The sequence below is a fragment of the Larus michahellis genome, chromosome 5 (genome assembly GCF_964199755.1).
Source record: "Larus michahellis chromosome 5, bLarMic1.1, whole genome shotgun sequence".
In the NCBI taxonomy this organism is placed as follows: Eukaryota; Metazoa; Chordata; class Aves; order Charadriiformes; family Laridae; genus Larus; species Larus michahellis.
The window spans coordinates 16,884,289-16,904,219 of NC_133900.1; the positions used below are offsets into that span (position 1 = coordinate 16,884,289).

Below are 19,931 nucleotides of genomic sequence, written 5' to 3' on the forward strand. Positions count from 1 at the left end.
ATCACTTGGATTCGCTCCTTTTAGAAAGTAAATATTTATAGAAGCTTTACTAAACTTAACAGCATGAATGAATATGTGCAGATTACATTACATACCATCCTCTGTGTAACGTCTCCTCGTAATGCAGATCATTCAGTGTTACCTGTATATGGAAAACTTTCTGTTATCTCTAAGAGTGCGTTTCTAATATTTAAATGCTTTCTGATTATAGGAAATACAACGTACTTATGGGAGTTTCTTCTGGACCTTCTCCAGGACAAAAATACCTGTCCTCGATATATTAAATGGACTCAGCGAGAGAAGGGAATCTTTAAACTTGTGGACTCGAAAGCTGTCTCCAAACTATGGGGAAAACACAAAAACAAACCTGACATGAATTATGAGACTATGGGAAGAGCTCTGAGGTAAAAATTCTTGTATCCTTGAGTTATCTACTATAATTTTAAATCGGATTCCTAATTTTGCCTGTAGAAATAGACCAGTTCTGAAATCTTAGAAGCTTTGCCTTCTTGCTGTCTTAGCTCTTTCAGAAGCATCCGTCCTACAGTTCCTATTGCTTTTTATGTTACCAGTTAATGTGCAATTTAATTCCCAAAATATATATTTAAAAGGTTGGATTTTTTTTCAGCTAGATCCTTCAGATACTCTGCCAGTGTGCTCTGCCAGCTTCTTGCCTTACTGTCTCACACTGTCGGTTTTACTGTGGCTACTTCAGATTTTCTTTTTTGCATAGAATGAGGTTTTTTTTAAAATTTGTCACTGCGTTGGTTACTACTTAATTGTACTTTCCTTGCAGATACTACTATCAAAGAGGAATCCTTGCAAAAGTTGAGGGACAGAGGCTTGTGTATCAGTTTAAGGAGATGCCAAAAAATATAGTTGTCATAGATGATGACAAAAGTGAGTCCTGCAGTGAAGATTTGTCAATGCCTACAGATGAAAAGTCATTGGAAAGAGTGTCTTTATCTGCAGAAAACCTTTTAAAGGCAGCAACCTCTGCGCGCGGAGGAAAAAATTCCTCTCAATTAAGCTGTACCAGAACAGAAAAAGCAGTCACCAGAGTTGTGAATATTGCCTCACCAGCGCATGATACGTCATCATCTCGTCCCTCAACTACCACTACTACTGTCCCAGCAACGACAGCTCCCAGGTTTGTATTAATATGGCCTGGGCTTGTCATTTGCTAATGACAAGCAATTTTTTGATTAGGAAGCTGTCTTTTAGCTTTCTGTTTTATGTTTTAAATGTTGGAAATAGCTTCTGATTTGCAGGCAGCAGTGTAACATGACAGAATACTATGAAAGTCTAGTTTATGAGATCAGAGCCAATTGTCAATATGCTTGCCCGCAAGCGTATTTTAAAATTAAGTAGAGAGGGAGGGGAAAAAAGATACGAATGCTGCTAAATTTCCAAAGTCCTATTGCTAGAAGCGCAAAAGGTTGTGTTTTTTTTTTTACTTTTTGGTTTGGTTGTTTTTAAAAAAGAATTAGTTAAAAATCTGTAAATCCTAGATATTTCTATCCCTGTTGTCATCTCTAATGGTGCCTTGTGTTTTGCCTTAAACGCACGCCTCTTTATTTTGCAGGACTGTACGTGTGGCAATGCAAGTGCCTGTTGTAATGACCTCTCTGGGACAGAAAATCTCAACCGTGGCAGTGCAGTCAGTAAACGCAGGGTCACCGTTAATAACCAACACCAGTCCAACAACAGCCACAACTCCAAAGGTAGTAATCCAGACAATCCCTACTGTGATGCCAACCTCTGCTGAAAACGGAGAGAAAATCACAATGCAGCCTGCCAAAATCATTACAATCCCTGCCACGCAACTTACGCAGTGTCAGTTACAAACAAAAACGGGCCTGTCTGGGTCAGGAAGTATTAACATCGTGGGAACCCCGTTGGCTGTTAGAGCACTAACCCCAGTGTCTATAGCTCATGGGACACCAGTAATGAGACTATCGGTGCCTGCTCAGCAGGCGTCTGGCCAGACTCCTCCCAGGGTGATTAGCGCAGTTATAAAAAGTCCAGAAGTTAAATCAGACACAGCGGCTTTAAAACAGGAACGTGAAGTGAAAACGCTGCAGCTGGTAAAAGAAGAGAAGCCGGCAGATGGAAACAAGACTGTGACCCACGTAGTAGTAGTTAGCACGCCCTCAGCTATTGCCCTTCCTGTAACAATGAAAACAGAAGGAATCATAACGTGCGAGAAATGAAGAATAGGTTGCTTCCAGCATGGACTTCTAGACTGTTACAGTTTTGAATAAATTGACGTAATTGGGGGAGGGAAGTGGATGTGATCACCAAGTCGAAAAGGAGAGTTTTGAAATGTTAATAAACATGCATATGTTGAAGACATACTGGAAAAAAATTTATTTTCCCGTGTTTCAGTGGGAATCGAACCACATTGATATGCTGACAAAACCCGCCTCTTCCAGTTGGGAAACAGCTGAACCTATGGAGAAGGAAAGATAGAGGGACTGAACAGGGACCAAACAGTTCACTACGTTACCTGTTACCAAGTTACACTAAGACCTGGAACACTAAAAGAGAGTTGTGTGAGAGGTTTGCCTTGGTTTTTAGTTTTCAGGGGGAGAGGAAAGTCGCACTGTTACAAATGGCAAATTTGATGCATTTTATGTGCATACCAGCAATTACTACTGTGTGCCCACAGTACTCAACTGGTGCTATGTGAAAAACTCTACTACTAGGTGTTGTAGAATGTGAAATAAAGGAGAAGATTAAAGAGCTTCTAAAAGAAGACAGAGACCTAGAGGGATTTTTGTATCATACAGCTTAAGCAGATTCAAAATGAAAGCCTTAGACTGATTTTCAGTTATCTTTCTTGAAATAAGCTAATGGCTTGTTTGTGTAAAGCTTTTTTATTAAAACAAATTTTTTAAAAATCTTGTACCTAGCACAGTATTGTTATAGAATTACTTGTAACATATTTTGTATGGTAGTTAAAAGTCTGTCTAAATTTCTTAATTGTGGACAAAATAGCAGCAGGCTTTCCGCCTTCTGCTGTAACATGCCTGTGTCTCTCACTTAGCCTTGACATCCGTGCATACATTTCAGTTTCAGCTCTACTCTGTCACTTGAAAGGTCACGCCCAGCATGAGCTTTTGTCAGGTAGTTCTAAACCTGTAAATTTTTTTTTTTAGTTGAAGTTAAGAGGGAAGTACCAGTGTTCAGAATGAACTATAATAGTTTGTATATTCAACATTTGAAGTATATTCTATTTTGTTGTACTCTTGTTTCAAAGTGTATTCAAGTAGGTTTTAATGAAATATAGAAACGAAATTTAATGGTGTTTGGTCTGCTTTTTATTTTTTATTTTTTCCTTGCAACCTATTAACCTTCTTTTCTGCTTATTTGAAATCTTGCAGGCATTCAGGCTAAGATAGCTGCTATAGTGTGGAAGTCTGGAACTCCTCACTACGCCGGTACTCCGAACGGCTGACCAACTCTCTCACACAGTACACAGAAATATTTTTCATTGACGTATCTGAGAAGCTTGCGGTAGTTGGTGAGGTAACTTCTGACAGGGGTCTAGTTCTCTTATGCTTTTTCAGGGCGATGAGCATACGCCGTGTTCTTCCATTGTGGCGAATCACAAGTGCTTGTGGAATAACTTGTGTAGCTTATGAAGTTACTGCCCTCCAGCTGACAGGTGATAACTTTGTGTGTGCCCCCAATTGTTTTAATGCAAAGACGACAGGGTTTGCTTAAATGACTCTGAGAATCAATAACTTCTAGAGCTCTGTGAACTACCCAACTATTCCTCCAGCTACACCTTAATTTCCTAAGACTTCCTAAGATTGCAAAAGAAAGGTAGAAATAAGCAGACCTGGCTATTCCAGAGCACTAATCTCTCTGATCATCTCATAGAGGCAAGCTGAAAGTACCGATAGGTAGAAACTGTGAAAAAAGAGAAATACTAAGTTATACTTTTAGTCCTTTTGATGTTGTTGCCATTGACATTTCCAACTGTTCATATTTTGGCTTCAGCACAAATACATGACTTCAGGTAGATGTTTGTTTTTGTTTTCTGAATGAAGTAAGTATCTGAGTAGATTTTTCCATTTATAATTGCACTGAAGTTCTGAGTATCATACATTACTACAGGATAAAGCTTCGGGTGAGAACACACAGATTACTCCGTACTTGCGGTCCATGTGCAAGAGTTTGGCTTAAAATAGATGCAGGGTGCCTTACCCTGTTTTCATGGGGACCACAACAGTTACTAGAGAAGCAGCACATCAGCTTGTTGGGTACCCAGTGGCACCCGCAGTTCCTAGTGAGATGCCCTGGAAAGTGTTCAGAGCGGGAGCTCAGGTAATACTGAAGTAATTTAAGTCGGAATGAACATCTAAGTACTTCGTGCCTGGAGGTGCAATTTTTAACAGAAATCTGGAGCTGAGGTCTTCACTAATGGCAGAGATCGGAGTCCTAGCAGTAAGCCCCATTCTTCCCTTCGACTGGTAAGAAATGCGGGAATAGCTCCATACAGCCAGGCCAGCGTGTGGGGAGCTTTGAAACTTTTCAGAATAGGGGATTATTTTTTGATACTCTTAAGTAGGGAAGCAGAGTTTAAGAACAAATGAATGAACAAGCTGAAAAAAGTGTGGTGTAGAAGGCAGCAATCCCTTCCACCAGCTGTTAACCCAAAGAAGCAAAGGTTCTTACAGGTGAGCTGTGTTTATGGCCTGGGTAGAGGACAAAAACTCCTTCACAGGAGGAAATGTGGGAGAAGGAGAAGGATTACGTTGCCAAGAAAGAGGTAGGACAAAGGGAAGCAGGGGGAAGCTGAGCAATGGGTTGTCTAATTTGGTAGTCTGAGAAGCACTAATGTTGTGGGTAAAGGGGAGCGGAGGAGTGTGAAGAGAGGCAGGTACAACACATCAGCGCTAGAAGACAAGAGGAAAGTAATAGCATTTTTAAACCCACATTTGTAAGGCTTTTCTGTAAGAAATCCCTTTCCAAACGGCTGTTATTTGATCGTATAGGAAAGAGAGATGCTATATCTCACAGCATGAAATGTCTATCTCTGGAGTATTAGTAGTTAAGACCTTTCCGACACCTAATTTAGGTACGCTGGAAGTCAAACGGGGACAAACTCTTCCTGGAAATAGATAAAGATTTCCAGCTGATGACCTTCTCTTAAGTTAGAGCCAAGACTTCAACATGTAATGGCAAAAACGAAAGGAATGAAGGCGCACATCTCTGCTGCTGGTGAGATGGGCAGCTCGCAGCCGGGCTCTGAGACACTCCTGTTACTGGCGGTGCTGCGTCTTGCCACAGAACTGGTGATGGTCCTTTGGCTCTCTCCCCTGGCCACCTGGTGAGTGGCACACACGCTACCGGCTGCTAGGGGACATTTAACAGAAGTTCCTTAAGTGCTGCGAGAATCTCTGTATGAGGATGCGCTGTAGCTGAAATGGAAAGGGTACTTAACCCGGCTTCAAACGGTGAAGACCCTTTTTATTAAGCTTTCCGTGTATGCTTTTGTATTCCTCACCTTTTTTTTTAATTTAGCTGCTAGCTAGAAGTACAGACAGGCTTTTTGGCACAGTCAGGTGTGATTGATTTCAGCGTATCCGCTTAAGCGCAGCTCTTCAGCATTGCTTTGTGTGCGCGTGGTTCCTCCGCGTTGTTCTGAGACCCGATTGTGCTTCAGAGGTGGTATGGAATCTAGGCGACGAGCTCTGCTTCTTACAAGAGGCAGCCTCTCCCTGCGGGTTTCTACAGCTAGGTGTCGGAGAGGTGAGGTTCCCACCTGTAACCGAAAATCTCAGATCATTCTCTAGGTCTATGCAATCTTGCTCTTCAACATGCTGCTTTATGCCGACCTAGTTAATTACTGCGCGGGCGAGAAATGTTTTTACTGGTGGTGTTGGAGGTGTGTGGAGCTTTGGTCAGGTTTGTAACATCTGAAATGGACAAAGGAACGCTAAAACATTGAAGAAGTTAGGATCTAGCTGTACTCCTAGGCTTTTTTTTTTTTTTTTTCCACTGAAAAACATTATTTTGTCCATGCGTGGGAGCGGGACTAGCTTTTACATCTGAAGCTGGTGGCTCATGTAGAAGGGTCCAGGCTTAACTCATCCTTGGCAAGCAGCAACTCTTCTAGATGCATGAATGGAATGAAACCGTAGAGTGAAGTGAGCACGCTTTATACAGATGGCGTCGAGTCATAGACAGCCATGGTATTGCTGATAATACAGACATAACCACAAACATCTTTATTTTTCAAATAACCACTATTGTAAGTTACCGGGCAGACAGGATAATGCTGTGTAATCCACAGCGGAAAAAAATCTAACCGTGAGTTGCAATTCAGAATAAAGATCTGAATATCAAAATTTCTGGGTTGTGGCAAGAAAAATTGAAAGGGGAATCCCATCCCACAGACCACAGGTTTTGCTACTGTTTCTTGGACAAAGTCCGTCCTGCTTAGCAAAGGGTTCTGTGCCTTCACACAACTCATCTGGGTAAAGCGTGCTGCAAGGAAGGCCGAGCTCTTGGCATCCTCTGCTAATTGATTTCACCAACTTTAGGGCTTTGGAGAATTACATCTGAGCTGATCAGGGAGCCAGGGGCAGCCCAGAGTTGATGAGAAAGCGGAGAGGTGCCGGAAGCCTCAGCCCTTACTCACCGTGACATGTGCAGCAGGGATCGCAGCGACGCGTGAAGATTGTCACAGCCGGAACAGGCTAAATTCAATTTCTGCCTCGTAGAGACAGTTCAAATAGCAGGTATTAAGCTTATTAAGTGAAAAAGATCCAAGTGACGCTATCTACTTCTGATCTAATTGTTCTCCAAGAGAGACAGTGTTTTAATAAGCTTGCAACAGCTTCTGCCTTTCAGCAAATTAAATAAGTGGGTCATTTGTTCCTCCAGCTAGCTTGAGGGTGAGGGAAAACTGTCACTGCTAAAGCTAATGCAGCTTTTATTCACGATTAGAGCGAGGGGTCTGTTGAGACTTTTTTTAGCCTTGCTGTGCTTATAAGGGAGACAGCCACAAGAAGAGCTTTGAAGACACTTTTACTGTAGGAGTCATACTGCTACGTAGGAAAAAAAAAAAAAAAATTTAAAAACCTTCCTGTTTCTTCCTGTGAAAAATATTTAGTGTACTGATATTTATAGCAGGCAAAAGCATTACGGTGCTGCAGGCCTGCCTCTTGCTGAATAAAACAAAGCAAGAGCAATGTTTCGCTTAAGTTTTCCAAAAGACTCTGTCTGCAAAATGTATTTTATAACAAGTACTGGGATAAAAGGGTGAGGCCGACTGGGAAGCTGCCTGTTAATTTCTGCATCTTGTCTACCTTTTGTTAAAGCACAGCAGAAAGGGTTCACTGTTGTGCTATGGCAGGGATGTGTGATTTTTGGAGTGTGATGATAATAAGAATTGCCTTGTGATGGGGAGAGGCCCCAGCCTTTTCACAGTTATTCCACCCTCCCCTCGCCTTCAAAATTACCCTTTAAGGACATGAAGCAGTGAACATCTACTGTCACGTGTCCAGGGTGCAAGAAGAGGGTGAAATAAGAATCCCAGCCCTTTCCACTTCAGAAAAGCTCTGCAGTGATGGCAGAATCGCGCAAATCATGCTGTTTCTCCACAGTTTGGTTTCTTCCGTAGGAGAATTAGCGTTGAAAGCAAGGATCTGAGTAGAATGGTGTAAGAATCATCCACATACCAAATATCATTGCTCCGTGACAGCGGTGGTGGGAGTTCTGTAGCTGTGATGGTTTAGCTCCTGCTGGTAAACAAAGCCTGCCATAATCGGTGCTGTGGCTCTGTGCCCTGGCAGGGGTGACACAGCGCCTCGCTGATGGACACCCTCGGCTGGCCTTAGGAAAAGGGAGCTGCTTATGCAAAAGTAAAACGGAAGTTAAGGGCTCTTTCTTGTTGTCGGGTGGTTTTTTTGGTCGTTAGGGATGTTTTTTGTTTTAGTTTGTTTAAATACAGATCTAAGTACAGTACCATCCTTGCTCGCAAGTCACGGCTTTCTACCACAAGTGTAATTTCTTCCAGAACCTGCCAAAAGGGCCTGAATAGAAATTCCATCCTCTGGGGTGACTGTTTGTGGTAGGCGAGCAAGGATTTGACTTACTAAAGGTACTATCTTATAGGTCTGCCTTGTGGTGTTCCTTTTAGAAGTGTTTAGCTACAGGTGATTAGATACCTCCATTAATGGGAAATTGTATTATTTTTTTTCCTTGCAAAGACCATTTGAGGGAAGATCCTAAGAGAAGAGAACCCTAAAGGAACAGCACTGCAGCTCATCCCCTCAGAGAGCAATTGAGGGCAGCCAGCACCGTGAGCAGGAAGCTGTTCAAGTCTAGCCGGTATGAAAAGCTTACGGCAGGGATGCTCAAAGGTCTGCCTTTCTCCCCGAAAGGAGCCACCCCTTCTGGCTTTCAGCGACACAGTTTGTTCTTTCTGAAACTTCAGCTGAAGGAAGCCCTGGCTGGCAGTAATCGATATGTCACATCTGCCTGGTAAGAGCATTCACCAAGGACATCGGGCTCCTTGGTTGTAAAATCCTTTCTGTCTGGGGCATTTCAAATCCACGCTCCCAGAGTCCTGCATCCCAGGCTGGTTAGAGAGGCCCCAGCGCCTCTGCTTCGAAGCAGATCATGGCCCTCATCCTGCAAGGGTCAGGAACATGTACAGAGCGTGACACAGCTGTGCAGCACAGCTCTTCATTCATGTGCCTGAAAGGGAGGGCGTAGGTCTGGGAATTTGGGCCTTCCAGTTGCCAGACTCTGTATTTCACTTACCAGCAACACGAGCGCAGTAATTTATGGTCTGTGTAAAGCACGTACCTGTGGCATTTCTTGCTCTTCAAACGACCTTTTAAAAGAAAGTGACACATACAGCTGCCTGAGGAATACTTGCAGCCTGCTTTGCAGTACTGGCCAGGTTTGTAGCTCTGCACAGCTGTTGGGAAGAGCAATATTTACCGTAATACAGAGTCTAGGCTTCATCTGTAGTTAGGGGAGAGGGCAGCTTAACGTAGCTAAAGGTAACTGCCTTCCCTGCAGGCTTGCCGTGGAATTGGGGCATTTCAGGTTTGAGAACGAGCACTTGCCGTGCCAACTCGTAAGATCAGGACTGCGGTGTTGGGGAAGAAAACTCTGGAACAGGGAGCATCACCACTAACTTGAAGCTTGAACAGTCACTGGTTGAGGCACATCACCTACTTATGATAGGGAAATGAAAAAGATGGCAGCAGAGACGTTACCTGGGTTTTCTTCCAAAGGCTTTTATTAATAAACACCTGGAACATTTAAGAGTTACTACAGGCCTTGACATGGAAGTACTGCTTTACTTGCTCTGCCTCATCTTCCCTAGCTATCTAAACGTCAGCCCAACTCCAACTGTTGCTTCTCTTCCCTCCTCTCGCCCTACCTCCTTCTTCCGGCGCAATGCCACATTTACAATCCATCTGTACGATACCTATGTCATACCCCTGAGCACCACTCCATGCACGAGAGTTACTACACTAACGCAGCTCTCTTGGAGCCTAGGTGCTTAGCCACAGTTCCCCTGGGCCACACAAAGAGGCTCCTGAACACTGTTGATGTATGATTTCAAGTCAGATGTGGGATCACCAACTTCTCTCAATAAATAAATTTTATCTTCTAACAGGTTCCAGTGTAGCTTTAGGTTCTGAAGATAAATAAAAGAAAGTCTTTCAACATGAAGATTGGCCCTTTACTGAAACAGCAAGATTGACAAGACTACAAATTTAAACCATTTAGAAAAGAAATACTCGAAGCAGAGGAGGAAATACTCCCTGGTCGGTGTGTCCTCTGGAGGGAAGCATAGAAGAGACAAAGATAACAGTCGCCGTGTGTACATACCTACAGGCCCTATGGGTGTAACGGACACATGCACGTTCATCTGGAAAAGTGAGGATATTACTTTATGACGTAGAATAGTTAGCCTCTATTTCCTCACCTCCTCTTCCTGGAGGGGACCTTTCTCACACTGCGCTATTACCCACTCACTTTTAATGAACTCGTCATCTCAAGTCATGTAAAAAATGTAGCGTGAGCTAAGATTTGTTCCTGTCTAAACCACGTTAAACTTCCTTTGTATTGCAATAGAAAAAGATTTAAGAGAATCTCACTGAGTAGTCAAGCCTCATTCCCTTTGGTACTTGCGCAAGCTTAACATGAAATAAATAAAATGAGCATGCTTTTAGGGCAAGTTGTTTTACAAACACACGTGTTTTGATTTAACTACTAAGGCCTCCACATTCATTAGAGGATTAGATCCTTAAACACGAGGGTTAGTGAAAGGATAAAGCTCATTTGCCACCCGCTTCTCAAACCCTGACACGGCAAGACCACCACGACGAGAACACCGACTCTTTTCTTCCTCCCTTGGAGGCTCCAGATTAACAAGCGCTGAACGGCAAGTGTAACTCCAAACAAGTGCCCGAAATAATGTTTAGTCAAGGGTATTTCCTCACCCTTCAATAGCTCCCAGCTTCAAAAGTTTTTTTCGAAAATAAAATAGTGGTGAGTTAAGACACTGCAATACCAGGTGGCCTTCCAACCCGTTACAGCAGCCTGTCAGGGTCTTGGTTAAAACTAAAGTCACACACCAGGGACAGGTGATCAGAAGGGTAATTGAATGAGGGCAGCCTGTTGGGCCCGATTTGCTCTTCAGTCAGCAAGCCCAGGGCTGAGTTCACATTCAAGGCATGCTGGGAATACCAAATATAATCCAGTGTGTGCCGGCACTCTCCTGAGGGCCGGATCTTCCAGGTGGTGTACGGGGGCTCTGACTGCCCGTCGGGGCTCAGCAGCTTGTACGCACTGTTTAAGTTGAGGCTGGAGTTGGAAAATTCTCTGTAGACCTCCTCGGTTGGCTCCGCGTTGAAGTCTCCGCAGACGATCAGAGGGATCTTCGCACCTTGGGTGATATTCTTCAGGTTCTGGAGAAGATCACAGCCTTGCGCGGACCGAAACCTCTCCCAGCCGGTTCGGGCTTTCAGGTGGGTGACAGCAATGCAGAAGAGTCTTCCAGTTTCATTGCACTTCAGTGTCTGAGCTATGGCCACTTGGTTGGTCTTCAGCTTCATGGCTGTTAGCCGGATGTTGGCGCTGTTGATGAGCTCAAAGCGGTCTTTGAGGAAGAACAAGGCGCAGCCATCCGGCCCGTTGTTCCGCTCCACGTCTAGGCACGGGGACCACGGCTTGGGGAAGAAAGTACACTGGTAGCCCAGTCGGCTGAGGAGCGGCTCGAAGGTGTCAAAGTAGTGGTCGACTTCTTGCAGGCACAAGATGTCAGGCTTGTAGGCAAGGATTTCCTCCAGGATGAGGCACTTCCTCTCTTCCCACTTCAGCGCTTCCATGGGGCACTGAACAAAGTTGTCTTTCCCTTCTCCGAGAGCTGAAATTAGCAGAGAGGGGGGAGAGAAAAAGAAAAACATTACCGATAGCTAAAATGGATGAAAAAGGATGGTCTTCCTCCAGGTTTTGCCGAGGCCAAAGGCTCTGCTCTCGGGAGCCGGCTGCCTGCAGCCCCACACGAGAGCAGGCCGGCGGTCACAGTGCGAGAGGTTACAAAGGGAAGTGGCGTGAGGCTTTTGCAACACTTTGCTCTCTCTGTAAAGCAGGTGCACGTCAGTTTACGTGCAAGCGATGGGTTTTTCAGGAGGAGCTGCTGACTTTGAGGGTGCCAGGCCTGCCAATGGGTGTGAGAACCCCTTCCCAAAACACTGAAGTCTCTCCAAAAAAATTATGTTCCCTTTACAGATACAAGTTAGATGGAAGTCTTTCCCCTCCCCCCTTACCGAAAGCCACTGCACTGTGGCAAGTGCTTCCACATGTGTCTGCCACAGCTTAAGCACAAGAAAAAGCAGTGGGGTAAGTGTGATTTGACTGCAGAACCTTAAGGCAGTCCCCAGGTGGGGGATTTCCCACCCCAAAAGATTTTAAGATGCGGCTTGTTGGATAAGTCAACTTACAGCCTTGATTTTAGGGGGCTGAGAAAAAAAAAATCCAGTTAAAATTATTTTGAAAAATGAAGAATTCCTGTAACAGATCTGAATTCCCTGAACAGTTCACTGAGAAACTACTGAGAAAACTGTAGAGAAGCTTTACAAAGAATAAAGCTCACGGAAGGATGAGTCTTTTCTACGGGTTTGTCTAAAAGCGATGGGCCACAGCTGTTTGAATATACTGTGTCCAGTTAAGACAGGCATTCAGAGATACCTTGGGCATCACAGTTTCAAGGAGAGATCTTTTTTTTTTTTCCTTTCCAACAGAACGGACGGCAAGCCACTATTTCAAGCGCTGAAAATTTCCCCCGCCAGCCCACAGTCAGTTGTGCCTCACGTAATCCACCTCTCTCCCTTTGCTCTGCCCATCCCAGCCATGCTTAATTAGGTAGGCATTTAGAGTTTTCATAGCTGCGTTTGATCTCAAGGTCACACCTTGAGCTTAGAGGTGGGTCCTACCTTGGGCGAGGATGTTCCACTGCATGACCCGAATGGGGCGGTGGTTACTGACAGCGTTTTTCTTCAGGTCCACGAAGTCCCTCTGAAACCGGGGTGGCCGTTTCTGCAGAACGATCTGACATTCCTCCAGCAAATCCTTGGGGTCTATAGGATCCAGCCGTGCCGAGTCCGGCTGCTCCAGGCAGTCCTGGGGCTGGGACACGGCGCTGCTGCTCAGCGTCTTGGCGAGGGCGCTGTAGAGCCGGCTGGTGCTGTTGCCCATGGAACACACTGCAAAGATAAAAAGAAAAAAAAGGCGTTAGAGATGTCCACCGTGACTCTTCCCGGCACTGAGGGGTGGCCTTGTTACAGTGCCAGCGGTTGGCAGCTCGTGCAGGAGCCGGCTCCTGAACCTGGGATAAAATAAGAAGGATGCAGAGATGGCATCTCTGCCAGTTCTGTCCAGTCTCGTCGTGTTTTGCTTACTATCCGGGGCTGCTGACCTCTGCAGCACGTGAACCCTCTGGTTTAAAGCATCCTGCAGGTGTCTTCTAAGGGAAGGAAGGAGCCTTTCATCTTAGCAGGGCTAAGATTAACTTCTGCACGTCTTGTAGGAAACAGAATAGAGGGTACTTTTTCCCTTCTCACAGAGGAGAGAGCCCAGCAGGTAGGCAAACGCTGCCTGCTCCTTCGTTCATGTGCAGCATTTGTCTCCAACGGAGACGAACGGTAGCTGCGGAGGCGTTTGCACAGAGCTCACCGCAATCCTACCCATCGCGCGTGCCCCAACATCTCTTCCAACCCTTCCTCGGGGGAAGGGTCTTCCCCTGAAGTGCCACCCTCGTCACAGAGGCCACTGTCCCGCGCTCTGCCCGACCACTTGGTTCGCCTTCAGCCGCGGGCAGGAGGGGCAGCGCCGGCACCACGGCCATGTGCGCAAGAGGCAACGCCGACAGAGTCCCCTCGTTGCCTCAGCTTATCGACCCCGAATGCACTCTGCAAAGGGAATCTTGAGCAGAAGAACCTCAGCGTTGCGTTGCTGCGGGCCTACAGCAGATTTTAAGTAAGATTATTTGTACCTTTGAGTTACTTAAAAATCAGAAGAGACTCGTCATCTTGCGGCACTACCCACCACACTTGTGTGTTCAGCCTTTGCCAGCCTGAACGACAGCATTATCAATGGTAAGAGCCTGGTGACAGACACGCGACGGTGGCTGACCTGGCTAGAGGGGACGGCAGGAAGATGGAAGCCCTAACAGTTCAATAAGCATACTTGGGAGGAGTAAAAGAGAAAAGAAAGACGCCACAGCAGGAGCCTCGTGTCCTTGTTTTTAGGGAAACAGGTACTTCTAAAGGCACTAAAATACTTGCTTTAACATATGTTGTGTGTGTGTGTGTAAGCCAGCGGGATAGCATGTCTGAACAGTTCTAAGAAAGTCATAAATTGAGGATTTAAATTGTATGTAGGACATCTCTCCCCATCTCCATCTTTTTATTTAAAGTACCAGGAGTTCCTCAAGCTGAGATGCCAGCTGGGGCTCACAAGCACAAATGTCTTTCTAGGGGATCTGTGTGTAAAGCGTTCCAGCTTCTGCAGCCTTGCTTAGTTTACAATTCTTGTCAAGGAGCCAGGTACAGCTGAAGTGGGAGAAATGCCATTTAACGGTGAGGGAAGTGGGCCCAAATGTGAAATCTGTAAGCAGGACCCCGACAGCGCTGCGAGGGGATGGGGAGCAGGAGCGAGAGCCTGCTCTGTAGTGCTTACACAAGTTCCAGCTCACACGCCACCAGAGCTGCCAGGCAGCCATGCAGAAACCCAAAGAAATCAATAGAGCTTTTAATGAAAGCTCCACAGGGAGCTCCTCGCCTATTTTTGGAGTAGGTACAACCCATACTTCAGTGTTGCAACTGGAGAGAAGTACACGGTGCCTTCTGCTACCTCAGGGATGCCGTCGGCAGCTGAGAGCAGCCACAAGCCCTGCATCCCACACAGCTCTGCCCCAAATCCACGTCCCTGCCCTTCCCTCCAGGCACGGCATTAGCCAGGCGGTGGGAAGCTGTGCCTTCTGCACAGCCCCTGCCACGCCGTGGATGAACATGGCTCAGGCAGAGCTCTCCAAAGGAATAGCGGGGAGTTATTCTGCGCCAAGAAGGTGTTAGCAAGACCCTAGGCTGCTCATTGCTGGACCCAAATCAGATGTTGAAAGGGACATGGGAGCAGCGGGGACAAGCTAGGTGCCATGTATCTGGAGCCAAAAGTCCACCCTAAAGCTGCGAGCAGCTTACGTCGGTTACAGCAGGGTGAAGTTTAAGTTTAGTCGCGCACCTGCCAAGCTGCAAACAAAGCCAGAGCATCATCCAAATCTCCGCAACCCTGGGGTCACGGGGTATCCGGCTCTTAATGGGGGCTCAGGCACAGTCTAACCCGTACGGGATGTGCTACAGCCCAGCTCCCACAGCTTTTAAAGTCAGGAAGGTTTCAGGAAGGAAAAAGAGCTTCTGTTGTCTTTTGAGAGCCCAGGGAAGGTTGGGTGAAAGAGGGCCTGGGCTGTAAATCAAATGCTTCCAGGCCTGCTGTAGGTGGCTTGGGAGCCCTTGGCTGCAGCGCGACTCTGGCGGGAAAACTCCAGCTTGGGATGACTGATGAACTGCTCGAGTTCTTTCTCCCCAAAGCGCCGAAACTGTCACAGCAGAGACTGAACCATTCTGCAGAACGGGGGCCAGGCCAGCAACCTGACCACTGAAACTGCAAACACCAAATCCATTTGTTACTTTTGCAATGCTTAACGTGCCCCTGGCAACGAGGCAGGTACAAGGTCACCGTTCCGAGATCCTTACAGTCCCAGTTAAATGACCTGTAACTCGCTGGGACAATGTCTGCTGCCGGCGCTGTGACACCGCGGTGCTGGCGTACGCAGAGGAACCCGTGGACTCCTGAGCTTGCACTTTAGCGGTGGGTGGTGAACATGGACGCAATTCTCTTGGGGCGATGTTGCAACACGGGACGCCAGCACAGCGATTACTATTCAAGGGTCTTTAAATAATAATAAAAAAGCCTTCCTCTCAGCAAGGGTGGTGCCTCAGCACTGTAAGGGCAGGGCAAGGATTTAAAGTGTTCATTAAGCTTCAGAAGAGGGTGCAGAGTTCAAGGTTTCCTGTGTCATCCAGCCCTAGCACAGAAGAGATGAACTTCTAGGATCTTGGTCAACACGCAGTCAGGGACTTTATTTTAAGGACTTTGCTTCAAAGATGAGGGGCACAGCATGCAGGGGGGCTGCAGAGGGGTGCCAGAGCCAGGGCCCTTCCCTTTTGGGCAAGGTGAACAGGAATGAAACCATTTCCCTTCCTTCCCTCTCCTACCTCCTCCCAGCGCTGCTTTTGGCCGGGAGCAGGGATTGTTCACCGCAGGGATTTGGCCCCACCAGACCTGCAGCCTGCTCTGTAGCTGCATCAGCCTCCACAGCCGAGGAGGCCGGCAGCAGCCGGAGATGCCCTCCCTGCAACCCCCGTTCTAGGACACACTTGGCAGATGCCATCCCCATGTGACAAAATCCTATGCTACGGGGTATCGTACTACACGTCCAGCCTTGTTTGGGCCAGCTGTGGGATTGCAGCCCTGGGCCATCCGCATTCAAAGCGGTGGTTGCTGCTGCTTGGAGTTAAGAGTCCTGATTTTGGCCAGATTTAAGACCTAGGCCAGTCGGGACCCTGATAATGGGGTTGGGAGAGCTCGTCACAGCAAGGGAGGTGCTGCCTAGTCAACGGGAAACACCAGAAAGAGGAGGGAGCCTGCAATTGTGCCCCGAGTGACACACAGAATCAGCACTTGGCACCAGCTCTGGAAACCCTCTTCCTCATGAGCGCTCTAATCGTGAGCTGGACTCTGCCAGCTCGCAGGCACATATGCTCCTCTTCCCTGTAGCTCCGTGAAGCTTCGATCCTGCTGTTCATCCTGGCCCGGCTTCAACAGGAGAAGTGGAAGCACCCTGCCCCAGCCTGGCTCGCAGACCCTTCCCGTAACAGGGAATAAACACACCTCACCCCCACCCCAGCTGAGAACGGTAGGGAAGGGTGGATCTCCCCCATGGCAGGTGAGAAACACAGCCCCAAATATTGCATGGGGGGTGTCAACAGATGACCTCTCCTGCCAGCAGCAGCCTGGAGCAAAGGTGGGGGCGGCCCCAGTTTTCACAGGGAGCCTCTCTGCCAGCGTGCGGTTTTAGCCCCGGTCGGAGGCAAGTCGATAGACAGGGCTTCGGGCCGAATCTGAACCACAGAGGCCGCGTCACCGCTCTGAGCCTCGCCGCAGGGCAGTGGGGAGGGAGCATGGAGCACGCCAAGGTGCCGTCCTCACAGGGACCCCGGGCACAGCGTGCATCCAAGGACATGCAGGACCCTGAATGCTTTCCAAGTCTCATTTTGGGAATGAGGACCGGAGCGTAATCGTCGATAGCAAATGGTACAGGCAAGCAGGGACCCGATGCCTCAGCACCACCTGCCTGAGGCCAAGACGGGCTTTCCCCACACACCGCCTGTACTGGAAAAAACCCCACACTGTGAGTCAAATACGTCCCATGCAACACGCAACGCTGGCAGAGAAGGGAACGGTTCCGCTTGCCGACAGCGTGCTTCCAACGGCGGGATAAAGATGCTGACCCACTCCGGCACCGGGAGAGTTTCCCCAGGGAGAATTTGGGTTGATTCCGAGCAGCCAGCCCGCGTTTGGGCGCAGGGTGAGCCCTGCCACCCAGCCCCGGCCCAAACCCCTCCGCGGGCGGCCTGGCAGCGCCGGGCACGTTGTCACTGGATGTCACTTGCTCACACTTTTAAGGCTTAAAATTAACGGTTCCGGTCCATTTTCAGGGTACGGAAAGGTGGCACGTGCTGCTAGGGGGTGATGTGGGGCTGAGCCCCCCGATGTTGGGGGGGGATGGGGCGAGATGACGTGTAACGTCCCTTCCACCCCAAACCGTTCTACGATTGATCCCGCCCCGGTTAACCGGTGCCGGCGCTCCCGGAGCCTCCCGGCTCCAACCCCGCCCGCTGCCCGCAGGATACCTCAGGCATTACCCTCCCCGCACCCCCCTATTCCCGCCGGTACCCACCTGTGCGGGGCGGCGCCCCCGGTGCGGGCGGGCCGCCCGCCGCTGCCCGCGGTGCGGCGGGGCCGAGGAGCGGCGGCGGCGGTAGGGGGAGGCAGTGCCGGTGCGGGCGGGCGGCGGGGGGAGCGCAGCGGAGGGCGGGCAGCGCCGAGCAGAGGCAGCGTGCGGGGCTCTGGTACATGCTCCCGGCGGGGCGGGCGGGCGGAGCGGATCGGTGCGGGACGGGGCGAGCAGCAGATCCCGCACCCCCCCCGCGGCGGCGCTTATAGAGGCGGCGGCGCCCGGCGCGGCCAGTACATCCGGCACCTACCACTCCCGTCCGCGGGGGGGGGGGATGGGGACACACGCAGACACAGGGACACGGGCACGCCCGCGCCGAGCCCGCCCGCACCGTCTCCCGCCCCCGCTCCGCGACTTACGCTGCCGCGGGCGCGGAGATTGCGCCTGGAGGCGGGGGGGAGGGAGGAGGGGGCTGCGCATCCCACCTTCCCCCCCCTCCGCGGATGTGGAATGGTCTCACCCGGCGGAGGCTTTCCGTTGGTGACGTCGGGGAGCGGAGCGTTGTGTTCCCACGGACGTCACGGCGCGGGGGGTGGGTGGCTCCGTGACCTCAGCACCCGGGGCGGGGGCGGGGCGGGACGCGACGGGGCGCATCCCGCGGAGCCCCGCGCACCCCTCGAACGCGGGGGGGGGGTGGGGGAAGGCCGTGCCCACGCGTGGTGTCCCGCGTGGGAGCCTGCGGGGCGCTCGGGGGAGGGGGTGTGATGGGGGGTGACCCCTTCTAACGAGGTCTCGCCCCCGCAGCGGGGGGCTGGGGGTCCCGGCGGCGCCCGTGGCCGGTCAGGACGGGTCAGAACACGCGTTTTCCTTGTGAGAACGGGACTTTTCCTGAAACGTTGCGTATTTCAGAGGGGCATCGCCAAGGGCGTCGCCGGCGGAGAGAAAGGTGACATCGTCCCACTCTGCTCAGCGCTTCTCAGGCCTCACCTGGAATAACGTGTTCGGTTTGGGCCCCCGCTATGTAAAAAAGCCGTGGACGGGCTGGAGAGGGTCCAGGGAAGGGCCACCAAGGTGATGTGGGCAGCGCGCCGTAGGAGGAAGGGCTGAGAGAATGGGTTTTTTCATCCTTGATGAAAGAGGGCTCGGGGGAGACCTTGCCGCCACGTTCTAGTATTTAAAGGGTGGCTACGAACAAGATGGAGAGTCCCTTTTTACAAGGAGTCACGAGGGGTGATGGGTACGAGTCACTCCTGGGGAGATTTGGGTCTCAAGAGGAAAATTTTTCACAATGAGAGCAATCAGCCACTGGAATAATCTCCCCAGGGAAGTGGTGGATTCCCCGACATTGGACGCTTCCAATTCAGCTGGACGGGGTGCTGGGCCATCTTGTCTAGACCATGCTTTTGCCAAGAAAGGTTGGACCAGATGATCCGTGAGGTCCCTTCCAGCCTGCTGTCCTACGTTTCTATGATTTTATGTGTTTGACAAAACACAGAGGTCGCCTTCTGTGAGAGATGCTGGCACAGGAGCTAGGCCAGGCCAGCAGCGCGGTCTTAGACCTGGGTCTCCTTAAAACCTCCTGTGGTTTCCCTCCCCAGGAGGACTGGGAGCGGGGCGCAACAGCCCCTTCCTGTGTTTTAGTGTTTCAGTACCACCGTTTTTTCCCAGCTCACTGCCCAGTCAGCACGGAGCGGTTCCAGGTAACTTCCGGAGGCGGGAGGTGAGAGAGAGTCACAGAACGGTTCGGGTTGGAAGGGGCCTTAAAGATCATGTAGTTCCAACCCCCTGCCCTGGGCAGGGACACCTCCCACTAGACCAGGCTGCTCAAAGCCCCATCCAGCCTGGCCTTGGACACCTCCAGGGATGGGGCATCCACTTCTCTGGGCAACCTGTGCCAGTGCCTCACCACCCCCAGAGTGAAAAATTTCTTCCTGATATCTAATCTAACTCCAGATGAGATACCTGAGAGAGGATGAATGACTTGCCTGTACAAGTGATGTGCAACCTCTTTCTAAGCTGCCAGCGGAGGAGATTTCACAACCCCTCTGCTCCCAAAAGCCTGTGGCTGATTTTTTTGTTGCAGGCACGTACCCACAGGGAGTTTTCACCTTTCTGGGGACTGAACTGGCCCTCCAGGGCTGGAAGCGAATGCTGGGTGTCATCAGAAAGGTGAGACTCCACTTTTCTAGTGGGTTGGTGCTCTGATGTGATGAGAGCTAGGACAACGGAGGTGCTTGTCTTTCCTAAGCGGAACAGCCTGCCCTGCTTTCCCCAGCGCAGGGGGACGCTTTATCAGGGAGTGTAATGAAAGGATGAGGGGTAACGGTTTTAAGCTGAAGGAGGGTAGATTTAGATTAGATATCAGGAAGAA

At 49.4% G+C, this 19,931-nt stretch overlaps 2 protein-coding genes across 12 annotated transcripts in view; one reads left to right on the top strand and one right to left on the bottom strand.

Annotated features, from left to right (window-relative positions):
* ELF2 (E74 like ETS transcription factor 2) overlaps positions 1-10,391 on the top strand; it is a 45,650-nt gene extending 35,259 nt beyond the window's left edge. For 5 of the 11 annotated variants that reach the window (XR_012587245.1, XR_012587241.1, XR_012587247.1 and 2 more), the window contains 4 exons: positions 212-404; positions 797-1,150; positions 1,586-2,562; positions 3,387-4,032. Coding sequence is in view for 4 of the 11 variants with exons in the window: in XM_074588935.1 (XP_074445036.1) it covers positions 212-404; positions 797-1,150; positions 1,586-2,213 (1,175 nt within the window). In the remaining 7 variants the exon portion in view is untranslated. Of the gene's footprint in view, positions 1-211; positions 405-796; positions 1,151-1,585; positions 3,306-3,386; positions 4,033-5,089; positions 5,342-6,557; positions 6,756-8,228; positions 8,503-9,655 lie in introns of those variants that run through there. The other 6 variants (XM_074588935.1, XM_074588938.1, XM_074588936.1 and 3 more) reach the window with 3 other exon arrangements.
* NOCT (nocturnin) lies at positions 9,250-17,878 on the bottom strand. The gene is made up of 3 exons (XM_074588939.1): positions 17,564-17,878; positions 12,480-12,749; positions 9,250-11,410 (listed from the first exon to the last, which is right to left on the bottom strand). The coding sequence occupies exons 1-3, from the start codon at positions 17,739-17,741 to the stop codon at positions 10,575-10,577; spliced, it is 1,284 nt and encodes a 427-aa protein (XP_074445040.1). The 5' UTR covers positions 17,742-17,878; the 3' UTR covers positions 9,250-10,574.
* Positions 17,879-19,931: the final 2,053 nt, after the last annotated feature.